At 40.5% G+C, this 24,271-nt stretch overlaps 2 protein-coding genes across 6 annotated transcripts in view; one reads left to right on the top strand and one right to left on the bottom strand.

Annotated features, from left to right (window-relative positions):
- THADA (THADA armadillo repeat containing) overlaps positions 1-1,389 on the bottom strand; it is a 203,073-nt gene extending 201,684 nt beyond the window's left edge. The window contains exon 1 of the mRNA XM_089529183.1: positions 1,292-1,389. The gene's annotated coding sequence lies outside the window, so the exon portion shown is untranslated. The remainder of the gene's footprint in view (positions 1-1,291) is intronic.
- Positions 1,390-9,224: 7,835 nt separating this feature from the next.
- Positions 9,225-24,271, top strand: part of PLEKHH2 (pleckstrin homology, MyTH4 and FERM domain containing H2) — a 101,680-nt gene continuing 86,633 nt past the window's right edge. For 4 of the 5 annotated variants that reach the window (XM_089529177.1, XM_089529178.1, XM_089529176.1 and 1 more), the window contains exons 1-2: positions 9,225-9,265; positions 18,929-19,058. In XM_089529177.1, the coding sequence (XP_089385303.1) occupies positions 18,936-19,058 (123 nt within the window). In that variant the 5' untranslated portion in view covers positions 9,225-9,265; positions 18,929-18,935. Of the gene's footprint in view, positions 9,266-9,495; positions 9,580-18,928; positions 19,059-24,271 lie in introns of those variants that run through there. The other variant, XM_089529175.1, reaches the window with a different exon arrangement.

The following is a 24,271-nucleotide window of genomic DNA, read 5'->3' as shown; positions in this document are numbered from 1 at the left end:
CATCCTGTTTTAACATACTGTTTTTAACTGTGTGGTGTTTTTTAATGTCTTCAGCTGCCCCTGAGTCCCAGCCTTGGGAGAAGGGTGGGATATAAATAATAATAATAATCATCATCATCATCATCATCATCATCATCATCCATATTGTGCATTTGGGTTGTCCCAATAAATGCATCACTGTTTTGTGGATTTTGGGTGTTACTGTACTGTACTGTACTGTACTGTTGCTACATGGCCCAGCTGCAGGATATGGTTCCTGGTCTTTAAAGGTAGCCATGGAGAAAAAGGGACACCTCAATGCCCTTTACCCTCAAAGGCTAAAAATGCATCCCAGTTTGCCACAAAAGGAAGGAGAAGAGGGTGGCATTAGGAGCAACACAGCCTGGCAAAACCTCCCATTTTGTAACTGGTGAGAGCGCCAGGCCTCATTCCCATTACCTTTTAAACTGGATTGCAAATCGGTTTGAATCGTCTTAAATGACCCTGGTTCGCATTTGAACCAAATTGCTGAAGCGACTGGAAGGCGGCCATGCGCTAGACCCATTTAATCCACGTCTTTTTGACGCTGTTTTTTTTTCTGCATTATTTTTTCAATCGATTCCGCGCAAGTGTGAACCACATGTGGATCGGAACCGATTTAAATTTGCCCTTTGGCCGGCTGGAATGGGTCCGTTTTGAACTGATTCATTTGTGAATGCGAACCACAAGTGGTTTACTTCATTTTATTTTGCAGCAAGAAAATGCGATCGGGGCAAATGTAGCGTGAACCGACACTCCGCTGCCAAACTGATCCGTTGATTCGGTTCACAATGCGATTTCTTTGTAAGTGGGAATGCGGCTCCAGTCATGGTCTGAGTGCTGGGTTGCAACTCTGGAGACCAGGGTTCGAATCCCTGCTCAGCCACGGCAATCCCCCTCTCGAGAAATGAGCCAAGAAAACCCCAGGACAGCTTCACCTTAGAGTCGCCATGGTCCAAGACACATTGCAGAAATAATCCAGTCTGAGATCGCTTTAACTGCCTTGGCTCAGTGCTAGGGAATACTGGGATTTGTAGTTTATTGTGGCACCAGAGCTCCCTCTCTCTCTCTCTCTCTCTCTCTCTCTCTCTGATCTAGAATGTCTCACAAAACTACAGTTCCCAGGATTCCCTAGCATTAAGCCAGGGCAGTTAAAGCGGTCTCAAACTGGATTATTTCTGCAGTGTATTTTGGACGCATAAACCAGAATGAGTCTAAGGGAGGCTCAACTTGCCACCAGCCCCCCAATTTCTTTCCCCAAAACCTGGCTTACCCCGCAAGGTAGGCCCCAAAGGCCTTTCCTTCCTCGCCTGCCGGCAAATGCCGCTTCTTGCTGCGAAAAGGGAGGCCAGAGACTCAGGGACGCCCCTTCTGCCGCCCAGACACGCTCTCCACCATTTGCAGACCAGGGTTGTGTTTTTCCCAGACTACAACTCCCAGAAACCTCCGCCATTGGGCGAGCTGGCAGAGGCTTCTGGGAGTTGGAGTCCAAAGTTTATGTGGAGGCCCAAAAGCTGTTCATTAAGGGGAGACAATGTCCTCCCTGGCTAGTTTTGTTCTGTCTTGGGAAGAAGACATTTTTGTAGCCTTAGATCCAAAACACTGCAGAAATAATCCAGTTTGAGACCTGCCCTGGCTCAATGCTAGGGAATTCTGGGAATTGTAGTTCCGTGAGACATTAGCCTTCCCTGTCAGAGAGAGCTCTGGTGCCACAGTAAACTACAATTCCCAGGATTCCCTAGCACTAAGCCAGGGCAGTTAAAGCTGCCCCAAACTGGTTTATTTCTGCAGTGTGTTTTGGAGTTTAGTATCCTCACTCCGCTCTTTCGTCTTGGGTTTAAAACACACTGCAGAAATAATCCAGTTTGAGACCACTTTGACTGCCCTGGCTCAATGCTAGGGAATACTGGGATTTGTACAGTATTTCATTGTAGCACCAGAGCTCTCTGACAGAGAAGGCTAAATGTTTCACAAAACTACAGTTCCCAGAATTCCCTAGCATTGAGCCAAGGCAGTTAAAGCAGTCTCAAACTGGATTATTTCTACAGTGTGTTTTGGGTCTGTGGAGGGACATTTGGCTTCTATAAGCCAGGCCTTGTTGTTGCTGCTGTTGTTGCGCGCCTTCAAGTCGTTTCAAACTTATGGCAACCCTATTATAGGTTTTTCTTGGTAATATTGGGACAGTATCTTTTGTTGTTGTTGTTGTTGCTGTTGTGTACCTTCTAGTCGTTTGTGTGACCAATGGCACCCTAAAGTGAACCTATGATGGGGTTTTCTTGGCAAGAGTTATTCAGAGGGGTTTGCCATCACCTATCTGCATTGCAAAATTACTGCAGTTTGGCACCGCTTTAACTGATGTGAGGGCTTTACGTCTCCCTCTGTCTTATAGGACTACAGAAATGACGGCTGTTACTTTGTTCACCATCATTATACTTTGTTCATCATCATTATTTATTTAATACAGCTGTGTTAATGGCCTTTTCTGGAGCCTTTGGGATTGAATAATTGCTTTTGGCTTCTAGAAACATGACATTTGGCAAACAATTTGGGCTGTCATTGAACCATGCTTGAATGGCTGGGCAGTTGGCTGGGCAAGATGAGAACCTCTTTTCTTCTTCTTTTTCAGTTGATTTGTCATACCTTACTTCCTCATGTACTGTTCATACATCTTAGGGACAATGGCTAAGGTTTGGTCAAAGGCCCTGATTCTGCCTGCTTTGGAAGACATGGGTCCGAAACACGCTGCAGCAATAACTGAGTATGAAACTGTTTCAACTGCTCTAATTCAGTGGTAGGAAATTCTGGGAATTGTAGTTTTGTGACACATTTAGCCTTCTCTGTCTGTGAGCTCTGGTGCCATAATAAACTACAGTTCCCAGGATTCCCTAGCATTGACCCAGGGCAGTTAAAGCAGTCTCAAACTGGATTATTTCTGCAGTATATTTTGGACCACAGAAACTCTGCCAGTGGTGGCCAGACATCATTATCCTATAGTCTAGCATGCTTCCTTCCAAGAATGGAAAGAAGGGAGAGCCTGAGGGCCTCTAACTATGGGCTACATTTGGTCATATTGTCTGTGGTGATGGTGGGATTTGACCATCCAAACGCTGCTTTACAAAGGCATGGTGTCCACTTTCCTGAATTTGGCACTGAAATCTTTCTGAGAGGTCTGCAGAAAGGCTTTTAGCATCTTCTCCAGATGGACTAAACATCTTTCCCTCTCTTCTATGGAGGGGATGTGTGCATTGGACAAGTTAGGGAACTCTTTATGAGCTCCTGAAGGCACCAGATTTGCAGCTCGAGGTGATCAGACCTCAGGGAATCTACTCAGAGTTGTAAAGCTTTTGAGCAGGAGGTGGCAGTAGACAGCCACTCTTCCAACATGATCAGTGTGGCCTAGATGCTGGCAGAGCAGAGATGTCCCATTCCTTCCTCATCTAGACAGGCTTGTCTCAAGCTAAGCAATCTAGAAGGAAGGATTAGGCATCCCTGCATATGTTTAATTCACAGAGCTCTCTCCAGAATTCAATATTCAATAAATATGGTACTGTCCCACTCCCGAATGCCCCCATTCTTCTCTTGCTTACTCATATGGAAATCTGCAATGTATGTATGGGAGAGGGATTGGGGGAGAGGGAGTGCATGATGAGCTCTTCGCAGGAGTGAACAAACAAATTATTGGGGGGGAAGGAGAAGGAATATGAATGCTCCATTCAATTACTGTATTTTCTGGCATATAAGACTACTTTTTATCCCAGGAAAATCTTCTCAAAAGTCGGGTGTCGTCTTATACGCTGGGTGTCATCTTATAGGGCAGGTGCTGAAACTTCCAAGCTGGACTGGAGAATCTGCAGTTGCCACATATGGTGGGGGGGGGGGAGCTCAAAAACGGCCGCGGGGTATGGAAAAAAGAGCTGTGTTTGTGCTATCACTCTGATAGTCTTGGAGACAGGGAGGGCTGGGCAGGCAAGGAGAGCTGACCAATCCAAGCAGGCTTTGTATACTACAGGTTTTCCTGCTAAGTACTTGCATGCCATAAGCATTTGAATTAAAATTACCATATTGAAATCAAATCTGATGTTTTTTAAAAAATTTATTTGGTGTGCGTTGGAAGAGGGGTAGTCTTATACGGCGAGTATATCCCAAACTCTATATTTTAACTGGAAAAGTTGGGGGTCGTCTTTCTTATACGCCAGAAAATATGGTAAGCAAAAGCAAAGAGGACATAACACTGGAGTAAAGAGTGAAGAGTTTTTTAAAAAGCACGAAATAACCTGATCTAGCCCCTCACCACACTGATCTCATGGCTGCACATTTTCATAAATAAAAGATAAATAAAATACAGATTTCTCTTTTCTTTTTCCATCATGTGTATGTGTTTATATTTACAATTCTCCCACTCATTCATGGGAGGAGGGAATGAATGGATTTATCCCAAGAGGGGGGACTTGGGGAAAATACAGCTGCAGATTTTGCCTTATGTTTCTGCTTCTACAAGGTCTGGATTTTTTTTTTTAAATGAAAGCTAGGAGCTTTCCTTTAAAACCAAGCATAATGAGAAACAGCTTTTTAAAATGAGGTTTAAGTCAGGGATCTGTGTTTGCTATTATGGAACCAACCTAAGGTGGAACAGCCAATGGTGCTTACCTCTGCAACAAAGTGTACAGTATCTTTTTATTATTTTGATATTTGAAGCAAAACCAAAAAATGCAGTTTACTCTGATATTTGAATCAAAACCAAAAAACGCAGCTCTTTCCTTTCTTGCAGTACAAATACACTACCAATGGACCAACAAGAATCTTATAGAGTTTGACCCCCTCCCTGGACTTATCCTGCAGAAGTATAATACGTTATCAGATATATATGTGCATGTGTACATTCCCACACACACATTTAAGAGAACCATTGTAGCTGAGTTATTCCTCCTGGAAGTAAAAACTGCTACAAGCAATCTATCCTATGAACTTACTTCGGTATATAACACAAGCAGGGGACTTTTAAATACACATTCTTCTTGTAAGATCCCAATGTGCTAAGAATGAATGAACGATAGCCATTTGCCCTTCTCTGTGCTCTCAGGCATTATGATAGCTGTTGAGATGGCCTGGTGATGCTAAATCACAGCAAGAGATAAACTGTCCTGCTGTCAGTGGCCTTAGGAAGCATCTGTAATCTTTAGTTGTTCAATTGAGCTATGTCTGACTTTGCCTTTCACAGTAGAAGAATGGGACAGCAGCCATTTTTTTTTTTTACATTGTGTGTTAGAGACAAACCTGAAACACTTTGACTTTGAGTTAATGAGTAAGTAGCATCCACAAAATAGTCATGGACAACTCAGAATGGAGAGCAGATGGTGAGCTGGGAGCTGTGTTTGAGGGGTACTTTTACAGTATTCTTTTTTCTTTAAGGGGGCTTGTTGGGGGCTTTTGTCTGCTTTTGGCCCTGGGCTCTCCCTGAACACATGGCTTGAAGGGACAAGGCTTCTGCTCAGCCACTGACCTGTTGCGGGGAGCAGCTACTAGCAACTATGGGGCAACTGCATGGCTCACTCTCAAAGCGGGCTGCCAGCAGGAGCATTTTTGCCACTCTTTTTCCAGCAGCTTCGGGCTGCCTTTGGTAGCTTCAGAGTGGCTTCCAGTCACTTTTTTTTTTTTTTGGGGGGGGGGGGAGGGTTGTCATCTGAACATGGCTATAAGTATAAGACTCACAACTGGTCTGGAATTTAAATTCCAATTGATTTTTTTATCATTCAGATAATTATTTTTATCAAAGGTGCTGCACGATCCCTTGTCATATTGATTTTCAAGACTAACCGTGGCTAGGTCTTCGAGACATTTAAGTGCAAGACCCATAACTGTTCTGGAATTTCAATTCCAAGTGATTTTTTCTTTTGTCTGCACAGCCCCTTGGTGTACTTTCTCAGAGATTCACCCCATGCATCTGAGGAAGTAGAGCAAGTCTACAAAAGTTTGGTTGTTGTTGCTGTTAACTGTCCTCGAGTGGATCTCGACTATGGATAAGACATCTCCAACACCCTCTGTCCTCCACTGCTGTGCTTAATTCCCACAACCCCATAAACCACATGACCTCCTTAATAGAGTCTATCCATCTGGCATGTGGCCTACCTATCTTCCTACTTCCCTCCACCTTTCCCAGCATTATTGTCTTTTCCAGTTAGTCCTTCCTTCTCATGATGTGTCCAAAGTACTACAGCCTCAGTTTGGTTGTCTTGGCTTCCAGGGAGGTTTCTGGCTTGATCTGCTCTAGGACCCATTTGTTCTTCGGAACTTCCTGAAAGTAAAAAGCTGATGTTTTTGTCCCTTTTGCCTTTGGTTTAACTTCACATTATTTCACATTTGCAGGAACATTGTGTGATAAACTTCCTGCATTTGTGGTTTTTTTTCTAATTTAAATCTACTTTAAATCCTATTTCTCAGCAGGATTTTGCTAGTGTGATAAGATCCACAGATCATGAAAGGCTATGGAATGCCCTTAAAGACATGGGAGTGCCAACACATCTGATAGTCCTGATGAGAAATCTGTACTCAGGACAAGAGGCTACTGTCAGAACAGGACACAGAGAAACAGAATGATTCCCAGTTGGCAAAGGGGTCAGACAAGGCCGCGTCTTATCATCCTACCTGTTCAACTTATATGTAGAACATATTACAAGAAAAAGCAGGCTTGGACACAGAAGGAGGAGGAGGAGGAGTGAAAATAGGGAGGAGGGAGAGAGGGAGGGAAGGAGGAGGAGGATGCAGCGATCCAAGGGTGGCTGTGGAGAGGGAGACCCATAGGGTTTTCCCCGTGGCGGACCCAAGATCAAATGCGGGTCATGCCGCCAGTGGGAATGGGCCCAAAGAAACAAAAATATGTAATGACCATCAAGGACCTTCACAGTTCAGCCTAGACAATGAAGAAATAGAAATAGTAAAAGAATTCCCATACCTGGGATCAAACATTGATAGAAATGGGGACTGCAGTCAGGAAATCAGAAGATTAAGAATGGGGAGAGTGGCTATGAAAGAACTAGAAAAGATTCTAAAATGCGAAGATATACAACTGAGCACAAAAGTTAGAATCATGCAAGCCATTGTATTCCCTATTACCATGTATGGATGTGAGAGCTGGACAGTTAAGAAAGAAGATAGGAAGAAAAGGCATTCATGTGAGTTGTGGTGCTGGAGAAGAGTGCTGAGGATCCAAAAGACAGCCAAAAGGAGAAACAAAAGGTCCTAGAATAGATCAAGCCGGAAACATCCCTGGAACCCAAGATGAAAAAACAGAGGCTATCATACTTCAGACACTTCATGAGAAGGAAGAACTCATTGGAAAAAGACAAGAATGCTGGGAAAGGTGAAGGGAAGAAGAAAGAGAGGAAGGCCACATGCCAGATGGATAGACTCTGTTAAGGAGGTCATGGGTTTTATGGGACAGCAGGAATTAAGTAGAGCAGTGGAGGACAGAGGGTCTTGCAGATTCTCATCCACAGTCAAGATCGACTCAAGGGCAGTTAACAACAACAACAAACAAACAAACTTTTGTAGACTTGCTCTACTTCTTCAGATGCATGGAGTGAATCTCTGAAAAAGTATAGCAAGCGACTGTGCAGACAGCCCCGAAGGGGCGGCCTCCAGCTGCCCTTTTTACAGCCAGATCAGGGCCGCAACAACTGCACCCCACAGCCCCAATCTGGCCTTTCCAGGGTGCAAAATAGTCACAAAAAGTGGCTTTACAGTGCTCCTTCGGACGCAGTGCCAGAGGAGCCCTGTGATGCCATGTCACCCTGGGAGTGGAGCCGGGGTGTGCGCTGTGTAGAAGCTATGCCCCAACTCCATCCCCAACCTGGCCCAAACTGATGGTCTGCTGCACAGGGCCCAAGTCTGGATAACCCTGGATAACAAAATGTGTGGAGGCTCAAGTCTCATTCAGTCCAATGGCATAACAAAATGGTGCACCTTCTATAAAAATGGGAAAGGTTGGTTGCTGTTTGGGATTTATGCTTTTTCTGAATATCTGTGGATAAGGAAGGCTGACTGTACATTTTCTATAAAAATAAATAAAAAGCACAACTCTGCCTCCAGAGAAGGGAGGACTGCCACTTCTCTGCTTCAGTCACCCCCTCCGTTGTCTTTATTGTATACTACACTTGTCCCTCCATATTGGCTAGGGTTAGGGGCACAAGACCCCTGCGGATATGGAAAAAACGCAAATAACAAAAACACTGTGTTTTTTACCTGAGAGGACACCTCTCTGGGAATCTCTAGGTCTTCCAGCCCAAATCTTTGGCCAACGTCCGACAGACACTGACCACAGAATTGTGCCCGAGGAGCTACAAATGCCTAGGAGTCGCTAAAATGATACTAACTATGCTCATCCCTCTCCACATTTGCGGCTTTGATATCTGTGGCTTTGATTATTCGTGGGTTTGATTATATATATATATATATATATATATATATATATACACACACACACACACACACACACTCTCTAGGAATCTCTAGGTCTTCCAGTGCAAATGTTTTTTATGTCCCTCTCCACATTTGCGGCTTTGATAATTCGCGGATTCAATTATTCACGGATTTTATTATATATATATATAATAAGGTGTTGCACTGGAGGAGGACCTAGAGATTCCTAGAGAGAGAATATATATATATATATATATATATATATATATATATTCTCTCTCTAGGAATCTCTAGGTCCTCCTCCAGTGCAACACCTTATTATATATATATATATATATATATATATATATATTAAAATCCGTGAATAATTGAATCCGCGAATTATCAAAGCCGCAAATGTGGAGAGGGACATAATAGTTAGTATTACTTTATAGATATTTTAGTGTTGTTGTTTTAGACTGTGCTCCTTTTGGCAGTTTTTTATTATTCTTATTCTTCTTTTGTTTTATTTGACCCTTGCTCTGTAAATAGATGATGATGATGATGATGATGATGATGATGATGATGATGATGATGATGATGATGATGATGATGATGATGATGATGTATAATCCTCCTCTGCTCCTTTCCCAAGGCCAGGGGAAACCACCCCCTTTTTGCGGGGCAGAGGCTGGAAGGAGAGGCGGGGGCCTCCATTAAGGCCTGCTCTGCCTCAGCGGAGGCTGAATGGCTGCTGCTGCTGCTGCTGCTCTCAGCCGCCCAGCAGGGAAGCCTCCTCCTGAGTCGGGGACTCCTCCGGCGGCCCAAGAAGACTATCCTCCTCCCGCCTCAGGTTTGTCCCTCACTTTTCCTCCTCCTTCTCTTGCCCCCATCTCAGGGACCCTTTTGCGTCCCCCGTTCTCTGCTGCTGCTCCTTTCGTGGCCTCAGGGGCCTCCTTGGCCCCCGAAGGAGAAGGGCGAAGGGAGAGGGAAATGGGGCACACAAGCTAGGAAGGAGAGTCGAGGAGGGGGCTCTGCGTGGTTGTGGGTGTTGTTATGGTTGCTTTTGTTGGCTTCCCTCCCTTCGTCCTCCCAGAATGGAGCTGGGTGCCTGGACACCGCCAAGGGGCTGCTCACCTCGTCGCTGATAGAAAGGCTGAGATATGTGTGTGTGTGTTGATATATAAATATACAAATGCTGATGCATATATGTAGATATAGATATAGACATGCTGATATATATATATATATATATATATATATATATATATATATATTTATTTATTTATGGATCACATTTCTATATTGATATCTCAGCATTTATACATAAATATATGTGTTTGTGTGTGTATGTATATATATATAGATAGATAGATATACATATAGAAATGCTGAGATATATATATATATATACACACACACACATATATTTATGTATAAATGCTGAGATATCAATATAGAAATGTGATCCATAAATATATAAATAAATATATATATGTTTATAGACATGCTGATCTATCTATATGTATATATAGAAATTCTGACCTAGAAGTATAGAAATAAATATATGTATGAATATAGAAATGCTGATATATAAATATAGAAAAACTGATCTATATCTATATCTATAGAAATGCTGATATATAATAGATAAATGCTAACAAATAAAGAAATAAATATAGAAATGTTTATATATATATATATGTTGTTATATAAATATATACATGCTAATAAATAAATAAATATAAATATAGAATTGCTGATATATATATATATATAGAAATATAGAAATGATGATATATAAACATAGAAATGCTGATATGTAAATATATAAATATATAGAGATGCTGATATATAAACATAAATACATAAATATAGAAATGCTGATCTATAAGTATAGAAATAAATAAATATATATAAATATAGAAATGCTGGTATATAAATATGTAAATGCATATATATATATATATATATAAAACTGCTGATATATAAGTATAGAAATAAATATATATAGGAATAAATACATATACTGTATAAATAAAGGAATGCTTATATATATATATATATATGCTGATATAGAAATATAGAATATATATATATATATGCTGATATATAAATGTATATGCTGATAGAAATTACAAAATGCAGTTAGCTGAGGGCTGAGACTTTGTTGATGCACGGCACCACTGTGTCATTGTACAGTGGAACCTCGGGATACGAAATACCCGGGTTACGAATTTTTCGGGACCCGAAAAAATCCAATTGGAAATTATTGATCCGGGTTACGAACGTTTTTTCGGGTCCCGAAAAAACTTTTGGTGCTTTTCGCCGCGATTTTACACCAAATCGCGGCTTTTCCCCATTAGCGGCTATGGGGATTCGGCTTGCGAAAGCCGTTCGGGTTACGAAAGCGGCCGCGGAACGGATTATTTTCGTAACCCGAGGCTCCACTGTAGTTGTTGTTGTTGTGTGCTCCTTGAAGTCCTTCCCAACTTATGGAGACCCTCAGGTGAATTTTATCATAGGGAATTATTGGCAAGTTTCTTCAGAGGTTTGTTTTTTTATTTTGCTCTTGCCATCCTCTGAGGCTGAGAGAGTGTGACTTCCTCAAGGTCACCCAGTGGGTTTCCATGGCCGAGCTGGGAATCGAACCCTGACCTCCATAGTCCAGCACTCAAACGCCACTTATGTAGTTGTTGTGCGCCTTCACATCATTTCCAACTTATGGCAGCCCTAAGGTCACACAGTGGGTTTCCATGGCTGAATAGGATTCAGACCCAGGTCTCCATAGTCGTAGTCCAACACATGAACCACTGCATCACTTATGTTGTTGTTGTGTGCCTTCAATTCGTTTCTGACTTATGGTGAACCTGTCATGGAGTTTTCTTGTACAGATTTCTTCAGAGGGGGCTTTCCATTGCCTTCCCCTGAGGCTGAGAGTGTGTGACTCACCCAAGCTCACCCAGTGGGTTTCCATGGCTGAGCCGGGATTCGAACCCTGGTCTCCAGACTTGTAGTCCAACACTCGAACCACTATACCCCCTGGGTTTCATGGTGACCCTAAGGCAACCCTGTCATGCACAAGTTACGTGCTCTCAGCCTCAGGGGAAAGCAATGGTGACTTTAAGGTGAGCCTATCATGGGGGTTTTCTTGGCAAGATTTGTTCAGAGAAAGTTTGCTGTTGCCTTCCCCTGAGACTGAGAGACTGTGATCCACTCAAAGTCATGGCTGAGCGGGGAATCGAACTCTGGTCTCCAGAATCCAACACTAAACCATTATGCCACTTATACTCTGCAAAATAGTGTGAGTCTGCCCTTTCCCATATATTTCTTTTGATACAAGTACTGAGATCTCTGTGATTTGGGAGAAGAGACATCAAAACATTTCTCTCTTTCTCTGAAACTTACTTAAAAGACACCTGTGGAAAAGTGGATGGTGAGATGAGGGCTGCTTCCATGCATCAGAATGCATGCAGTTTGACACTGCTATAATTATCATGGCTCCATCCTAGACTATCCTGAGATTTGTTGTGACATAAAAGGTTAAATATCTCACTAATCCCAAAATTCCATAGCATTTAACCATGGAAGTTAAAGCAGTGTCAAACTGCATTCATTCTGCAGTGTAGATGTAGCCAAGATGGGTTGCCTGTATGCCACTTTGTACAGTGATATGGTTTTAAGTTGTACAAGGTATTCAGAGATGGATAAAAACAAACAGGTATAAAGATGGAGCATACGAAGGCCCTGTCCAGATGGGCCAAAAAGCACGCACTGAGTATGTGAATCCTTTTCAGATGCTCCCTAACCCTAGTACGTACTCAGTATGTCAAAATGGCGGCGCTCTGTCTACACGGGCATCACCATTTTGACACGATGGATGCATAGCGTCCACAAGTCTCGTCGCGCTTGTGACATCACGAGTGTACCATTTGCGCACTCGGGCGTTGCAAGTGCGACGCAAAAAGAACCCGCTTTTTGAGGGTTCTTTTTCCGCTGGTGGGAAGCCTCACCGTTTGGCAGCTGAGGCTTCCCATGGGCAGAAATGGAGGAGGCGGCAGACCGCCGTTTTTGGGCGGTCTGTATCCTGCCGAAGTGTCAGAGTTTAGAAGACAAAGGTCCAAAATATACTGCAGTAATAATCCAGTTTGAGACTGTTTTAGCTCCCCTGGCTCAGTGCTAGGGAATCCTGGGAATTGTAGTTTATGGTGCACCTGAGCTCTCTGACAGGGAAGGCTAAATTTCTCATAAAATTACAGTTCCTAGAATTACTTAGCATGGAGCCAGGTCAGTTAAAGCAGTGTCAAACTGGATTAGTTCTGCAGTGTGTTTTGGACCAAAGGGGTTGTTCAGAGGTTGTTGGGGTTTTTTAGCGTGACAATGCGAGTAATCTCACTCACACTTTCTGGTTTTGTTGTTCACACTATTATTTTAAAATCAGAACCACATCTGTGTGGATTTCTGGATTTTCTGTTGTTCACAGATGTCAGTACTACGAATAAAGATGGAGTTGATGATGCAGATGTATTCAGAAAATGTTCCAGGCATGCAGAATTTTATTCCAGTTTATCCTAGGCCTCTCGGCATCAGTTATTCACACAGCTGACAATGCAAATCTTTTAAGAGAACTGGGGGGGGGGGGGGGGGGTGGTGGTGGCAGACCTGAGATCGATTTTCTCAGTTTTAAGTGGGGTTTTGCAGCCCCCCTCCCAAACTTACTCAGGTGCATTCAAAATGCATGTGAACAATAAAGATTCAACCCATATTCTACCAGGATTATTTCCACTGTCTGAATAACCCCAAAGAAATCAGAAAAAGGCTAGGACTTGGAAGGGCAGCTGTGAAGGAACTAGACAAGATCCTGAACTGTCAAAATATATCTTTGAATACTAAAGTTAGGATTGTCTATGCCATCATATTCCCCATTTCTATGTATGGTTGTAAAAGCTGGAAAGTGGAGAAGGCTGATATAAAGGAAATCGTGATGTTGGAGAAGAATTCTGCGGATACTGGAGACTGCTAAAAAGACCAATACATGGATCTTAGAGCAAATCAAGCCTGAGCTCTTCTAAGAGCCAAGATGACTAAATTGAGGGCCCAAACAGACAGGCCAAAAGAAAGCTGCTTTGGGTCACTTTGGAGATATGCTGTTTAAATGACACACATATTAAGAGGCCATAAGCTGTGCCAAAGCTGCACTCCAGTCCTTAGGACTGGATCATGGCTTTGGCGCAGCTTCTGGCCTCTTAAGATGTGTGTCATTCAAATAGCATATCTCCAAAGTGACCCAAAGCAGCTTTCTTTTGGCCTCTCTGTATGGGCCTTTACTGTGCAAAATAAGATGTAGTATAAACTTTTGTAGACTTGCTCTACTTCCTCAGATGCATGGAGTGAATCTCTGAGGAGGAAAACCCAGTTTACGGAAGCTTATGCGACAATTTATTTCTCAAAGGTGCTACAAGATCCCTTTGCATACTGATATTCCAGAATAATATGGCTATGGTTTTTAGATGAGATATGTTTTATATTGTGATTTTACATAACTGTTATTAGTATCATTGTGTTTGTATAATTCTGTTGTAATCCCGCCTCGATCCATTGGGAGAGGTGGGACAATATAAATAAAACTTATTATTATTATTATCGTTGAATTCTCAACTGAGACAGTTGAACTTTGGCTGTATAATGAGAAGATGTGACTCAGTGGAAAACATAAGACAAGAAATGACAAGGCAGTAGGAAAAGAAAGACTACATTCCAGATGGATAGACTCAATCAAGAACCTGATCAGGGCTGTTGAGGATAGGAAAACTTGGAGGTCTCTCATTCATGGGATTGCCATAAGTTGAAGTCAACTTGATAGCAGTTAGCAACAAGAAAAGCAAGGATTCAGATCTAATTCAAAGCCATACAGTCATTCTTGGAAATGCTCGCTCCCTGTTATCAGAACATGAGAACTTGTTGTGTCAAAGGAAAGATGCTTTGCATGTGCTCAGTTTTCTCTTCCTCCATTAGTTATTTATGCTGTAAATTATCATAAGCCACCTTGAATCCCTTTTTGGGAGAAAGATGGGATATAAATCTATGAATAAATAAATAATGTCCTGTTCTAGAAAAGAGTTTGCAAGACTATAGTATTTGGTATTGCAGTGCAGTTCTAAGGCTTCATACTTCTGACCTTCAAGACATTTTTTTATAAATCTGCCATCAGCATACAAGAAGTTCCTAACGTCCTCTTCTCTACACCCTGAAAATCTGCATCTGAGAGTCTTCTTCTTCTTATGTTAGCCAGACTTCCAGAATTCAAAACTGTTGAGCTTGGAATATGATCAGTGACATTTTGCCTTGTGATAAGGAACAAGCCTAGAATGCTAGGAGCTATAAAGGAGCTCAATGCAGGGAATAAAATGGCATACTGCTCAAATCAGGAGAATAGATTGCTCTCTAATAGATAATAGATATGAGTTTATAAAATGCCACAAGCCATCTACCTAGTACTGGTACACACTGTGTACTTCAATTAATGAAGTAGAAATATTTCTGAGCATTAATTCTTTAACAGAAAAATTGGTACCAGAAGCAGGAATAACATGGAAAGAATAGGGATAGGTTTCTGAACCATAAAAATGAATAAAAGCTCAACATGTTTCAGCAGACATTTTATGCAAAACTAACAATATGCACATGTGAAATGGAAAAGTCAGGTACAAGTAAACCTGTAGTCTTCCAAAGACCACTTGAATACACATTACAAAATTTGTCCAGAGATTACTTTTTCTTTTACCAGCTTCCATTTTTCTTACGATTTCCATTTTGGTAGAGACAGTGTGGTGTAGTGGTTTGAGCATTGGACTATGACTATAGAGAACAGAGTTCAGATCCCTGCTTTGCCACAGAAACCCACTGGGTGACCTTGGGCAACTCACACTCTCTCAGCCTCAGAGGACGACAAGGCCAAACTCCCGAATAAATCTTTCCAAGAAAAACCTGTGATAATTTCACCTTAGGGTTGCTGTAAGTAGGAAAAGACTTGAAGGCACACAATAACAACAAGGCAGATTTATAAATCTATGCCTTTTTTAGCATCATAGGGGCAGCTCATGAGGCAGGTTTATCTGCTTTCTCCTTTTCTCTCTGTTTTGCTGTTCACACACTCTCAGTAAGAGATTGTGGAGGCAGCTACTGTTTACCTTGCCTATGATAGGCAGGCGCACATAGGTACAGATAAAAGAGTGGTACAATCCCATTTCTTTTCCAGTGAAAGCTTTGTTGTATAGTTAGCCCTCCAAATTTGCAGCTTTGACTTTTGCGGCTTTGATTATTTGCACTTTTGATTGATATGTTCTCTTTAGGAATCCCTAGGTTCTCCAGCGCAGCTCTTCCAGAAGTTGACCATAGAGTTGTACTACAAGGTTTTAGAGAAAACACTTTTCTAGGCATCTGTAGGTCCTCCAGTATGAATCTATGGTAACCTTCTGACAGACATTGACTGTAAGAGTTGCACTGGAGGACCTGGAGATTCCTAGAGAGGTGTTCCCTTAGGTAAAAAGAATAGTGTTTTTTATTTGAGTTTTTCCACATTCACGGGAGTCCTTCACCCCTAACCCCAGTGAAAGACCACTGTATTGTTTACTGCAGACATGCTGCTGCAAACCAACGCTGAAAGTCTATGTTCCAGCTTTTACAACCATACGTAGAATCTCTTAAGTATCCACTTAGTTCAAATGCTACTTAAAAACACCTTTTAGCTAAACATAGTACAAGGAGGGAAAAACATAGTGGGTGGGCATAAAATATTTTGTAAAAAGTAGCTCCTTTGTCAGAGGCTTTGTTAACTGTGGTATCTAGGTAGAAATTGTTCTGAAAGTAGGTAATGGCACTCTCCCTTTCTTGGCTTCAGTATTTTCCATGTATATGTCTCATTGGTCAGATAATAGTGATAAGGAACTTCATAGTCAGTGGCATTTGCACCTAAAATATCTGTTTATTTATTAGATTTATGTCTTGTTTTTCTCTTCAGAATGAGACTTGAGCCAGCCGTGTGAATAAATCCATGATATCTTTGTATTGAACATTAGTGGTATTAAATTATAATTCTAAGAAATCACCACCTTTCAGGGATGCATTACACTTTCTTGTCTTTTGCCCTCAGCTGGCTTGCCGGTAGTGGCCTTTCCACAGTTTCCCCCCTTAAAAACTAAAAATATGACTAGTTTAAAGAACACATTTGCTTCTAAATGGGGAAAAGAAAGCTACTAATATGAAAAGTAACAAAGTTTCTCCTGTTTTATGTTTGCTTGCACACTGTGATGGGAAAATATTTTGGGCAAAACCCTGACCTCACTGAAGTCATTGTGTGTTTTTCCTGCAATTTAAGTAGGACTAAATTTTCACTTTCACATGTGTGGAAACCTTCATTATAGAGTCACTGATGGCTCCACTTCCGTTTCTATGTTATATCTTCTATGTTATATTTTCTATTTCTGTGCTATACCTTCATATCCAAATCTGCTTTTTTTCCATTTGGTACCATAGGGCATGCACTTTATCCAGTCAGTTAATACGTTTATGTAAAGTGTTAATATACCATATAACACTATGTCTTGAAAGTAAAATATGAAAATGAAGACCTTTATTTAAAAAAGTGCAAGGCAGTGATACCATCCCAGTATACTCAATATATACTTTCTCATTTTATATATATATATATATATATATATATATATATATATATCCATAGGATGCACTACTAGTTAATAAAAATTCTTCACTTTAAAAAAGAAAAAAGAACACAGGAGGAAAAATGTGCGTAGGTTCACAATGTTGAATCAGAACACTTAGGCAAGCCAAAGTGATGAACTCATTTATTTTTCCCTTGAGGATTTGAACAAGAGACGGGAAGTCATTGACTCATAAGGAAGATCATTCACTGTGCAATTGTAAACATCATATATTGTGCCAGCAAATATTTCCATAGTCCTTTACTTTCTGGAAAATACCAAGCAAATAATTTGCTAGAATTACAATGAACAAAACCCGTACAATAATAGAGGTCATTATCAAGCTTTATGTAACTGAAATAATATCTGTATCTTAGTTAAATGTTAATTTGCTGGAACACTGAGAGGGGAAAAACTATCCTGCTTATGATACTGATATCATATTTGCACAATTTCCCCCCACAAAACTTAAATGCTGACGTACATAGAAATTCTTGAAAACAAAAACACTTCTGTCCCCATTTTGCTAGTAAGCAGCAGCAGCAGCTTTTAGTAATAATAATTCTTAAATTTTTAAAATTGTAATTTCCTTTTTTTCTGGACAAATGGTATTATTCAAAGACAAATTGAAAGGTAAAATAGAAAAAGGGGACATAGTTCATGAACTTCACAGTAAGAGCTGTTCAACAATTGAATGGACTCACTTGGAGAGTGAACTCTATATCTTTTGAGGTCTTTAAACAGAGGTTGGATTGGCATCTTTCAGGAGGGCTTTACTTGTAAATTCCTGAATGTCAGAGGTTGGGCGTAGATGGCCCATATGGGGAATAATAAATAGGTGGCAGTTCAAAACCTAGCTATTATAAATTGAGTTACTATTTGGCAAAAAATTACCTCATTAATGATTTTATTAGAAAGATTTTAGTTCCATGGAAAACATCATGTTTCCCTTTTGCTACTTTGGGTGACATCAAATGCATATGTATAAGTTATACATGATCTATAAATAGAATTAAAGTTAGATATTTAGTTTTGGACTTGTTGCTGAGTTGAGACCACTTTAACTTTCCTAGCACTGGCTTAGTGCTAGGAAATTCTGGGAAATGTAGTTTTGTGAGACGTCAGAAAGCTCTGGTGCCACAATAAACTACACTTTGCATAATTCCTTAGTATTAAGCTAAAGCAGTCTCAAACTGGATTGTTTCTGCAGTGGGTTTTGGACCGCAGACATGGTTTATTCTCTTTTTGTTATAATTAAATGCATTAAATTTTAAAGGCTGTAATCCTAAACACACTTGCTAGAGAATTAAACTGTCTGTCAAGTACAGCAGATATTTCTATTACTAGACCAACATGAAGAGGAAAGCAGGCATTTGGCATTGTGGCTCATGTATGAAAACAGTTGGTGGCACCAGGACATCCAACACTGGCAGTACAATTGGTGAATAGATTGTGTATGTAAGTGCCTTCAGTCACCTGATGACTTACAGCAACCTCATGAATTTCATATGGATTTCTTAGGTTACAAATACTCAGACATGGTTTGCCAGCACTTGGTATTCATTGGCAGTCTCCCATCCAAAGATTAACTAGGAGTGACCCTGCTTAACCTGCAAGATCAGACAGAATCTGGTTCCTTTAGTGTATTTAGGCATGCCATTAGAGTAAATGTCATTGAACAGTCTAAATAATATTGTTTAGCTTATTGTACTGTACAATGTATAGGAATAACTTATTCATATATGAAAATGAAGCAGTTATGCTGAATGTTCTCTGGGTTTTCCCCCCCTTCATAGAACAAATATGGCTGAGTTCCTAGAACTAGAATGGACAATAGACTGGAAAGAAAGATGTATCGCTTTGGAATCTCAGCTGATGAAGTTTCGTCTTCAAGCAAGCAAAATAAGGGAGTTGCTTGCAGAGAAGGTGGGTATTAACTAATCCAACATAATATTTACTATTTTGTTAAATACATATAATTGCTTATATATCCAGCTCAGGGGTGGCTAGTGGTTTTGTTGATGTGGGGCCAGTGGATCCACTTTTGGTTTTATGACCAGTTCCGACATAACAGCTCTAGGTTGTATGGGAACCATCTAGGTGCAGGACCTGTTCCAAACAAAGATTAAGTTCTTTGGAGTTGTTTTCCTTTGGTTCATCCACTTTAGATCCTTTGTTACATGCCCCTAGGTTTTACCCTCGACTTATCCACGAGTCATATCCAAATCCATAATTTTGGCCCCAAAACCTGCCCTTGACTTATATATGAGGTCAACTTATAGTCGAGTATATATGGTAGTATATGAATCAAACATTTTGTTTGTTTAGTGTGTATTTTCGTTCACAAATTCATGTATATTCATATTTTAACATTTTATGAAGAAATGACATTATTTAAATAAAACTTGAACAAATTTGAACAAATTCAATATTTAATTCAACATATGTGTAAATTTTATATATACTGTCTCACACAGCCATACTCACATGCACCAGTGCTCAGAGATGTCTACACACCCAAGCTGAATCTGCACTGAAGAAATAATGCAGTTTGACACTGTCATGACTCCGTCCTGTGCAATCCTGGGACTTGTAGCTTGTTGTGACACCAGAGGTTTCTGGTAGAGAAAGCTAAATATCTCACAAAACTACAAATAATAGAATTCCATAGCATTGAGCCATGGCAATTATTTCATGGCAATGCAGATTCAGCTGATTCATTCTTTCTTTCACTCACATACATTCTTTCTTTCACTCATGTACTCTCTCACATAGAGTCACATAGAAACATTAATTCACAGGACAGTGATGGGATGGAGGAAGAATAAGCAGCGGTTGGGATGGCCCCCACCAGGGGCCATGACCCAGTGAGCTTCGCCACTCACCTCTTCCTTACAGCCTCCCTCAGGCAGAGCTGGCTGCTCCAAGCACACTCCTTTCTTTTCTCTTCCCCTCCAGGACAGCAAAAATTTGGAAAGCGGAGGAAGAGAAGTTTGAGGGATCAGTTCCTCCAAGTCTCACATTTCCCTTGAGCAATTGTCTGCCTGCCCCACAATTTGAGAACCACTGTATTTATTTACTGTATATTTTGTAGGAGGAATATAAATGTTTTGAAGTAAGTTCTACTGCTATTCAAAATATAAATATTTTGAAGTAAGTACTACTGCTCTAGGAGCCCTGGTGATGCAGTGGTTAAATGCCTGTACTCTAACCATAAGGTTGTGAGTTCAGTACCAGCCAGGGCTCAAGTTCGACTCAGGCTTGCATCCTTCCGAGGTCACTGAAATGAGTACCCAGCTTGTTGGGGGCAATTAGCCTACAGTTGTAAACCGCTTAGAGACTGCATAGCTGGTATGAAGTGGTATATAAATGAAGCTGCTATTGCTGCTGCTAAAGAGCAAGATTGTGACCTAGCACGTTTATTTGTAATTTATAATCTAAGCATATTATTTGTTGTAACCTAGAGCTCATTGTTGTAATTTGTTATTTCCCAGATTGGAGAGATGTACATTTGTCATGCACATCAATTGCTTGACTAGGAAATGGTTGACTTTCTAACATGCACGTTTTCTGCTATCTTTCCACACCACATTAATTTTAATAGGTTGCACATTGAACACATTAGTATTCTGACACAACTAGTTATGCTTAATTTTTGGATGCATTGTAGTTTGATGTTGGTAATGGCGCAGTAAAGACCACCCCTTTGGGGCGGTCTGCAGCCACCACTTTTATCTCCGGCTTGGGGGCAGGGCAGCCTCACTGGAAGCCCTGAGGCCGCAAGCCGGAAATTTTCCGGACCATGGAGAAGCAGCAAAATGATGCTTCTCCATAGCGCGGAAAAGGGGTGCCCTTGGGGCTTCATGCCCCTGGACACCCCGGGAGCCAGAGCCATGGGAGAAAGGAGCTGCCTGGCCCCTTTCTCCCTGGCATCGTTCCCACAGCTGTTTGGTTGCTGCGGGAACGAGGCGGCTCCCAAAAGGAGCTCCATCTTGGAGCTCCTTCCTGGGCCGTGCCCAGGCCACCATAAGCAGCCTGGGACGGCACCTGCATGATGTAATCATGGCAGCTGCTATGTATGGCAGCCATGATGATGCCGCTGCCGCCACGTACTAGGGTAGCAGGGCGTGGATCAGGCCATATACATGTAATTTGCTGTTCAGTTAATAGGCCCAATAAAAGCAAGTTCTTTAGTACTTACACATTTTTTAAATATCTTTATTATCAATATATATAAAACAAACAAATCAAGATGATTGAGATAATATTACATCAATTCCATATCACTACATTATCTTACTTGACATTATAGTTGTATACAACGTAAGTCTAGATCCTATCAATCCAATATTATCCAGTTCATCTTCTTTATCCGTTACCTATCTTAAGTACAGAAATATAATTAATGAGCCTAAATACATCCTTGCTGATCCTCACTGTTCGAATCGTTTTGTCAATCACTATAAACTCTTATTATGTTATAACTCTTCGTTGCATAACACTCTTATATTAATTTATACACTCACCTTATATCAACATGTGTTATATATTACAAATGTATTGATCTACCAGCATAATCTTCTGTTTCAAACATTCTTTGCCTTGTTCTATACATCCGTCATTTAGTACTTACACATTTATAAATAGTGGCACAGTTACAATAACATATATTAGAGAAATAGACATCATTTCTGATTAGGGAAAGTATTGCATCATTTCATACAAAAAAGTTCGCTTTCAGTATTTAGAAGTTTTGTAACACTGCAGGAGAAGTGCAATTTTGAAAAGTGTGAGTTGTTTTGAAAGTGGAAAAATGGGAGACATGTTCTTGTGAATGGTCTTTTAATAATGGGCATGCTGTACTTTTATTCTTATTGTTATGCTTTCAATTATTTTAAATGGTTTGATATTAGTGCTGTTTTGACAAGATAGCTTATTTAATTTTTTATATAAATTATAATCATTGGGTGTTTGGGGTTTTTTTAGCTGTACTTTGTTTAAATCTATGTTGTGAGCCGCCTTGGGTCCTATGATGGAAGAAAGGAAGGATATAAAGAAAATAAATGAGAGTGACAGTTGTATGGGAGGTCAAGACAAGGGAGATGAGTAGTTTCTACAACAGGAAACATGAACAAAGGCCTGGGTGTTAAAAAATAAGGAAAGTTGTAAATAACATGGTTATTGTATTCCCTTGTTTGTCTTAATTCTTTCCTTGAGGGAGGTCCCTTCACTCTTCATCTTTGAGCCTCTACTTCAAAATTCATCAGACTGTTCTAGATCTTGTGGTCACATAATTGGAATTCATGCTCCTAAAGTCGATCAACAAATAATAAATTATTTATTATACAATAACACCCCCCCCCAATCAACACCACAGGACTGTTAGTAGTGACCAGACTAGAAGGAAAGGTTCACTGACTTCTTACATTCTTCTGCGGAGCATTTGTTGTTATCTTGGGTAATACTAAATATTTTTCTTTTGAAACCAAGCAAAGTTTTAAACAGTTAAGCTATTAATGAATTATGGTTTGTATAGGATTTCCTGTTCCAGATAGTTTTAAATTTAGCTGTTTGAACTGCAAGGGTGGTCTGTTGTGTTCTAGCCAACATGGAATAGAGAGGAAAACTGGTACAAAATCAGGAGTGTTAGAAGTTTAGTCATTCATTTTTTTATCTTCTATAAAACTTGAAATAATTTTTAACCCAATGTATTTGTTCATAACAAAGGCAAAGAACGCTTAACGTGTTTCCCTTTTCTATTTTTCTAGAACATGAAAAAAGGTGACCAAGGGGCTGTACAGACCAGCAAGAAATGCTGGTGTTGGGGTGGAGTGATGGCATGGTGACCGCATGCCCTGACTCCACCCCCAAAGTGGCATCACGCTGCTCACCAAACCAGACGGCAGGCGGCATCACAATGTTTCTGTGGCGCAGTATTTACACACACTGAGCCAAAGAAATGCAGAAAAGCCGCAGTGGCGGTGGCAAGGGCAGCTTTTTTCCACCCCAAAAAGGACCGGCATTTTGCTGCTTCTTTTGGGGCTGTAAAAATACCAGATTGGGACTGTGCTGTGCGGTTGCCACAGCACTGATTTGAGGAGCAAAGGGTATCTGTTTTTGGCCAAAGGCATTTGTCCCTAAGATGTAGAAAATGTGTCTGAATCCATCCAATCCTTTTACTTCTTAAGCAAAGCAAACAAAATCAGCAATTGATTCGAAAATATTAATTGAAGACAAAATCATCTGAAATGTATAATGATTATTTTTAATTCAGAATAAGATGATTTGAGAGCTCACAAGTTATACAGTTGGCCCTCCAAATTTGCACTTTCACTTTTGTGGGTTTGATTATTTGCAGTTTTGAGTAATATGTTCTCTCTAAGAATCTCTTAAGTCCTCTAATGCAATTCTGCTGGAAGTTGGCCATAGAGTTGTGCTGGAGAACCTAGAAGTTTATAGAGAAAACACTTCTCTAGGCATTTGTAGATCTTCCAGCATAATCCTTTTATTAACCTCTGGTAGATAGAGTTGCCATAGAGTTGCACTGGAGATTCCTAGGGAGGTGTTCTCTCAGATAAAAAGAATAGTCTTCTTTTATTTGCATTTTTTCCACATTTGTGGGGGTCCTTCTCCAGCAAATGTGGAGGGACATTCTTAATACATGGTTTCAGCATATTTTCTTTTAAAATTATATTAAATGTCTACATAAATGTACCAGAGATTTCTAGCTGTTTGTGGATTTTTTAAATGCTTATATCTGAAAGAGAGGGGGGAAATTCTATGTTATTAATATAATAATAATATGTATATAGTGCTTTTCAATAGCAAAGTAGTTTTTAGTTAATAAAAGCAAAATAATAAATCTTTATGAAAGCACAATGTAACTAATGTTTTCTTGAATGTTTGAGAATGATCCTGTCAAGAGATGGACAAAGGGAGACCCAAAGTAGAATTGGATGTCCCAGCACTGCCTGTCAGTAGGAATTCCAGTGAACACTCCCACTTGTCAGATTCAGATTGATGTCTCTTTTCAAACCTGACACATGTAGGGTGTTTTAATAGCATGCTATTGTAGCATTTATGGGAGAGAATGCGGAAAGTGGGAGCAAGAAGCAGACGAGGGAGTACAGACATTCAGT

The sequence above is a fragment of the Sceloporus occidentalis genome, unplaced genomic scaffold (assembly GCF_023333645.1).
Source record: "Sceloporus occidentalis isolate IW3139 unplaced genomic scaffold, rSceOcc1.0.p SCAF_6, whole genome shotgun sequence".
In the NCBI taxonomy this organism is placed as follows: domain Eukaryota; kingdom Metazoa; phylum Chordata; class Lepidosauria; order Squamata; family Phrynosomatidae; genus Sceloporus; species Sceloporus occidentalis.
This window is presented reverse-complemented; position numbering and strand designations above follow the sequence as displayed.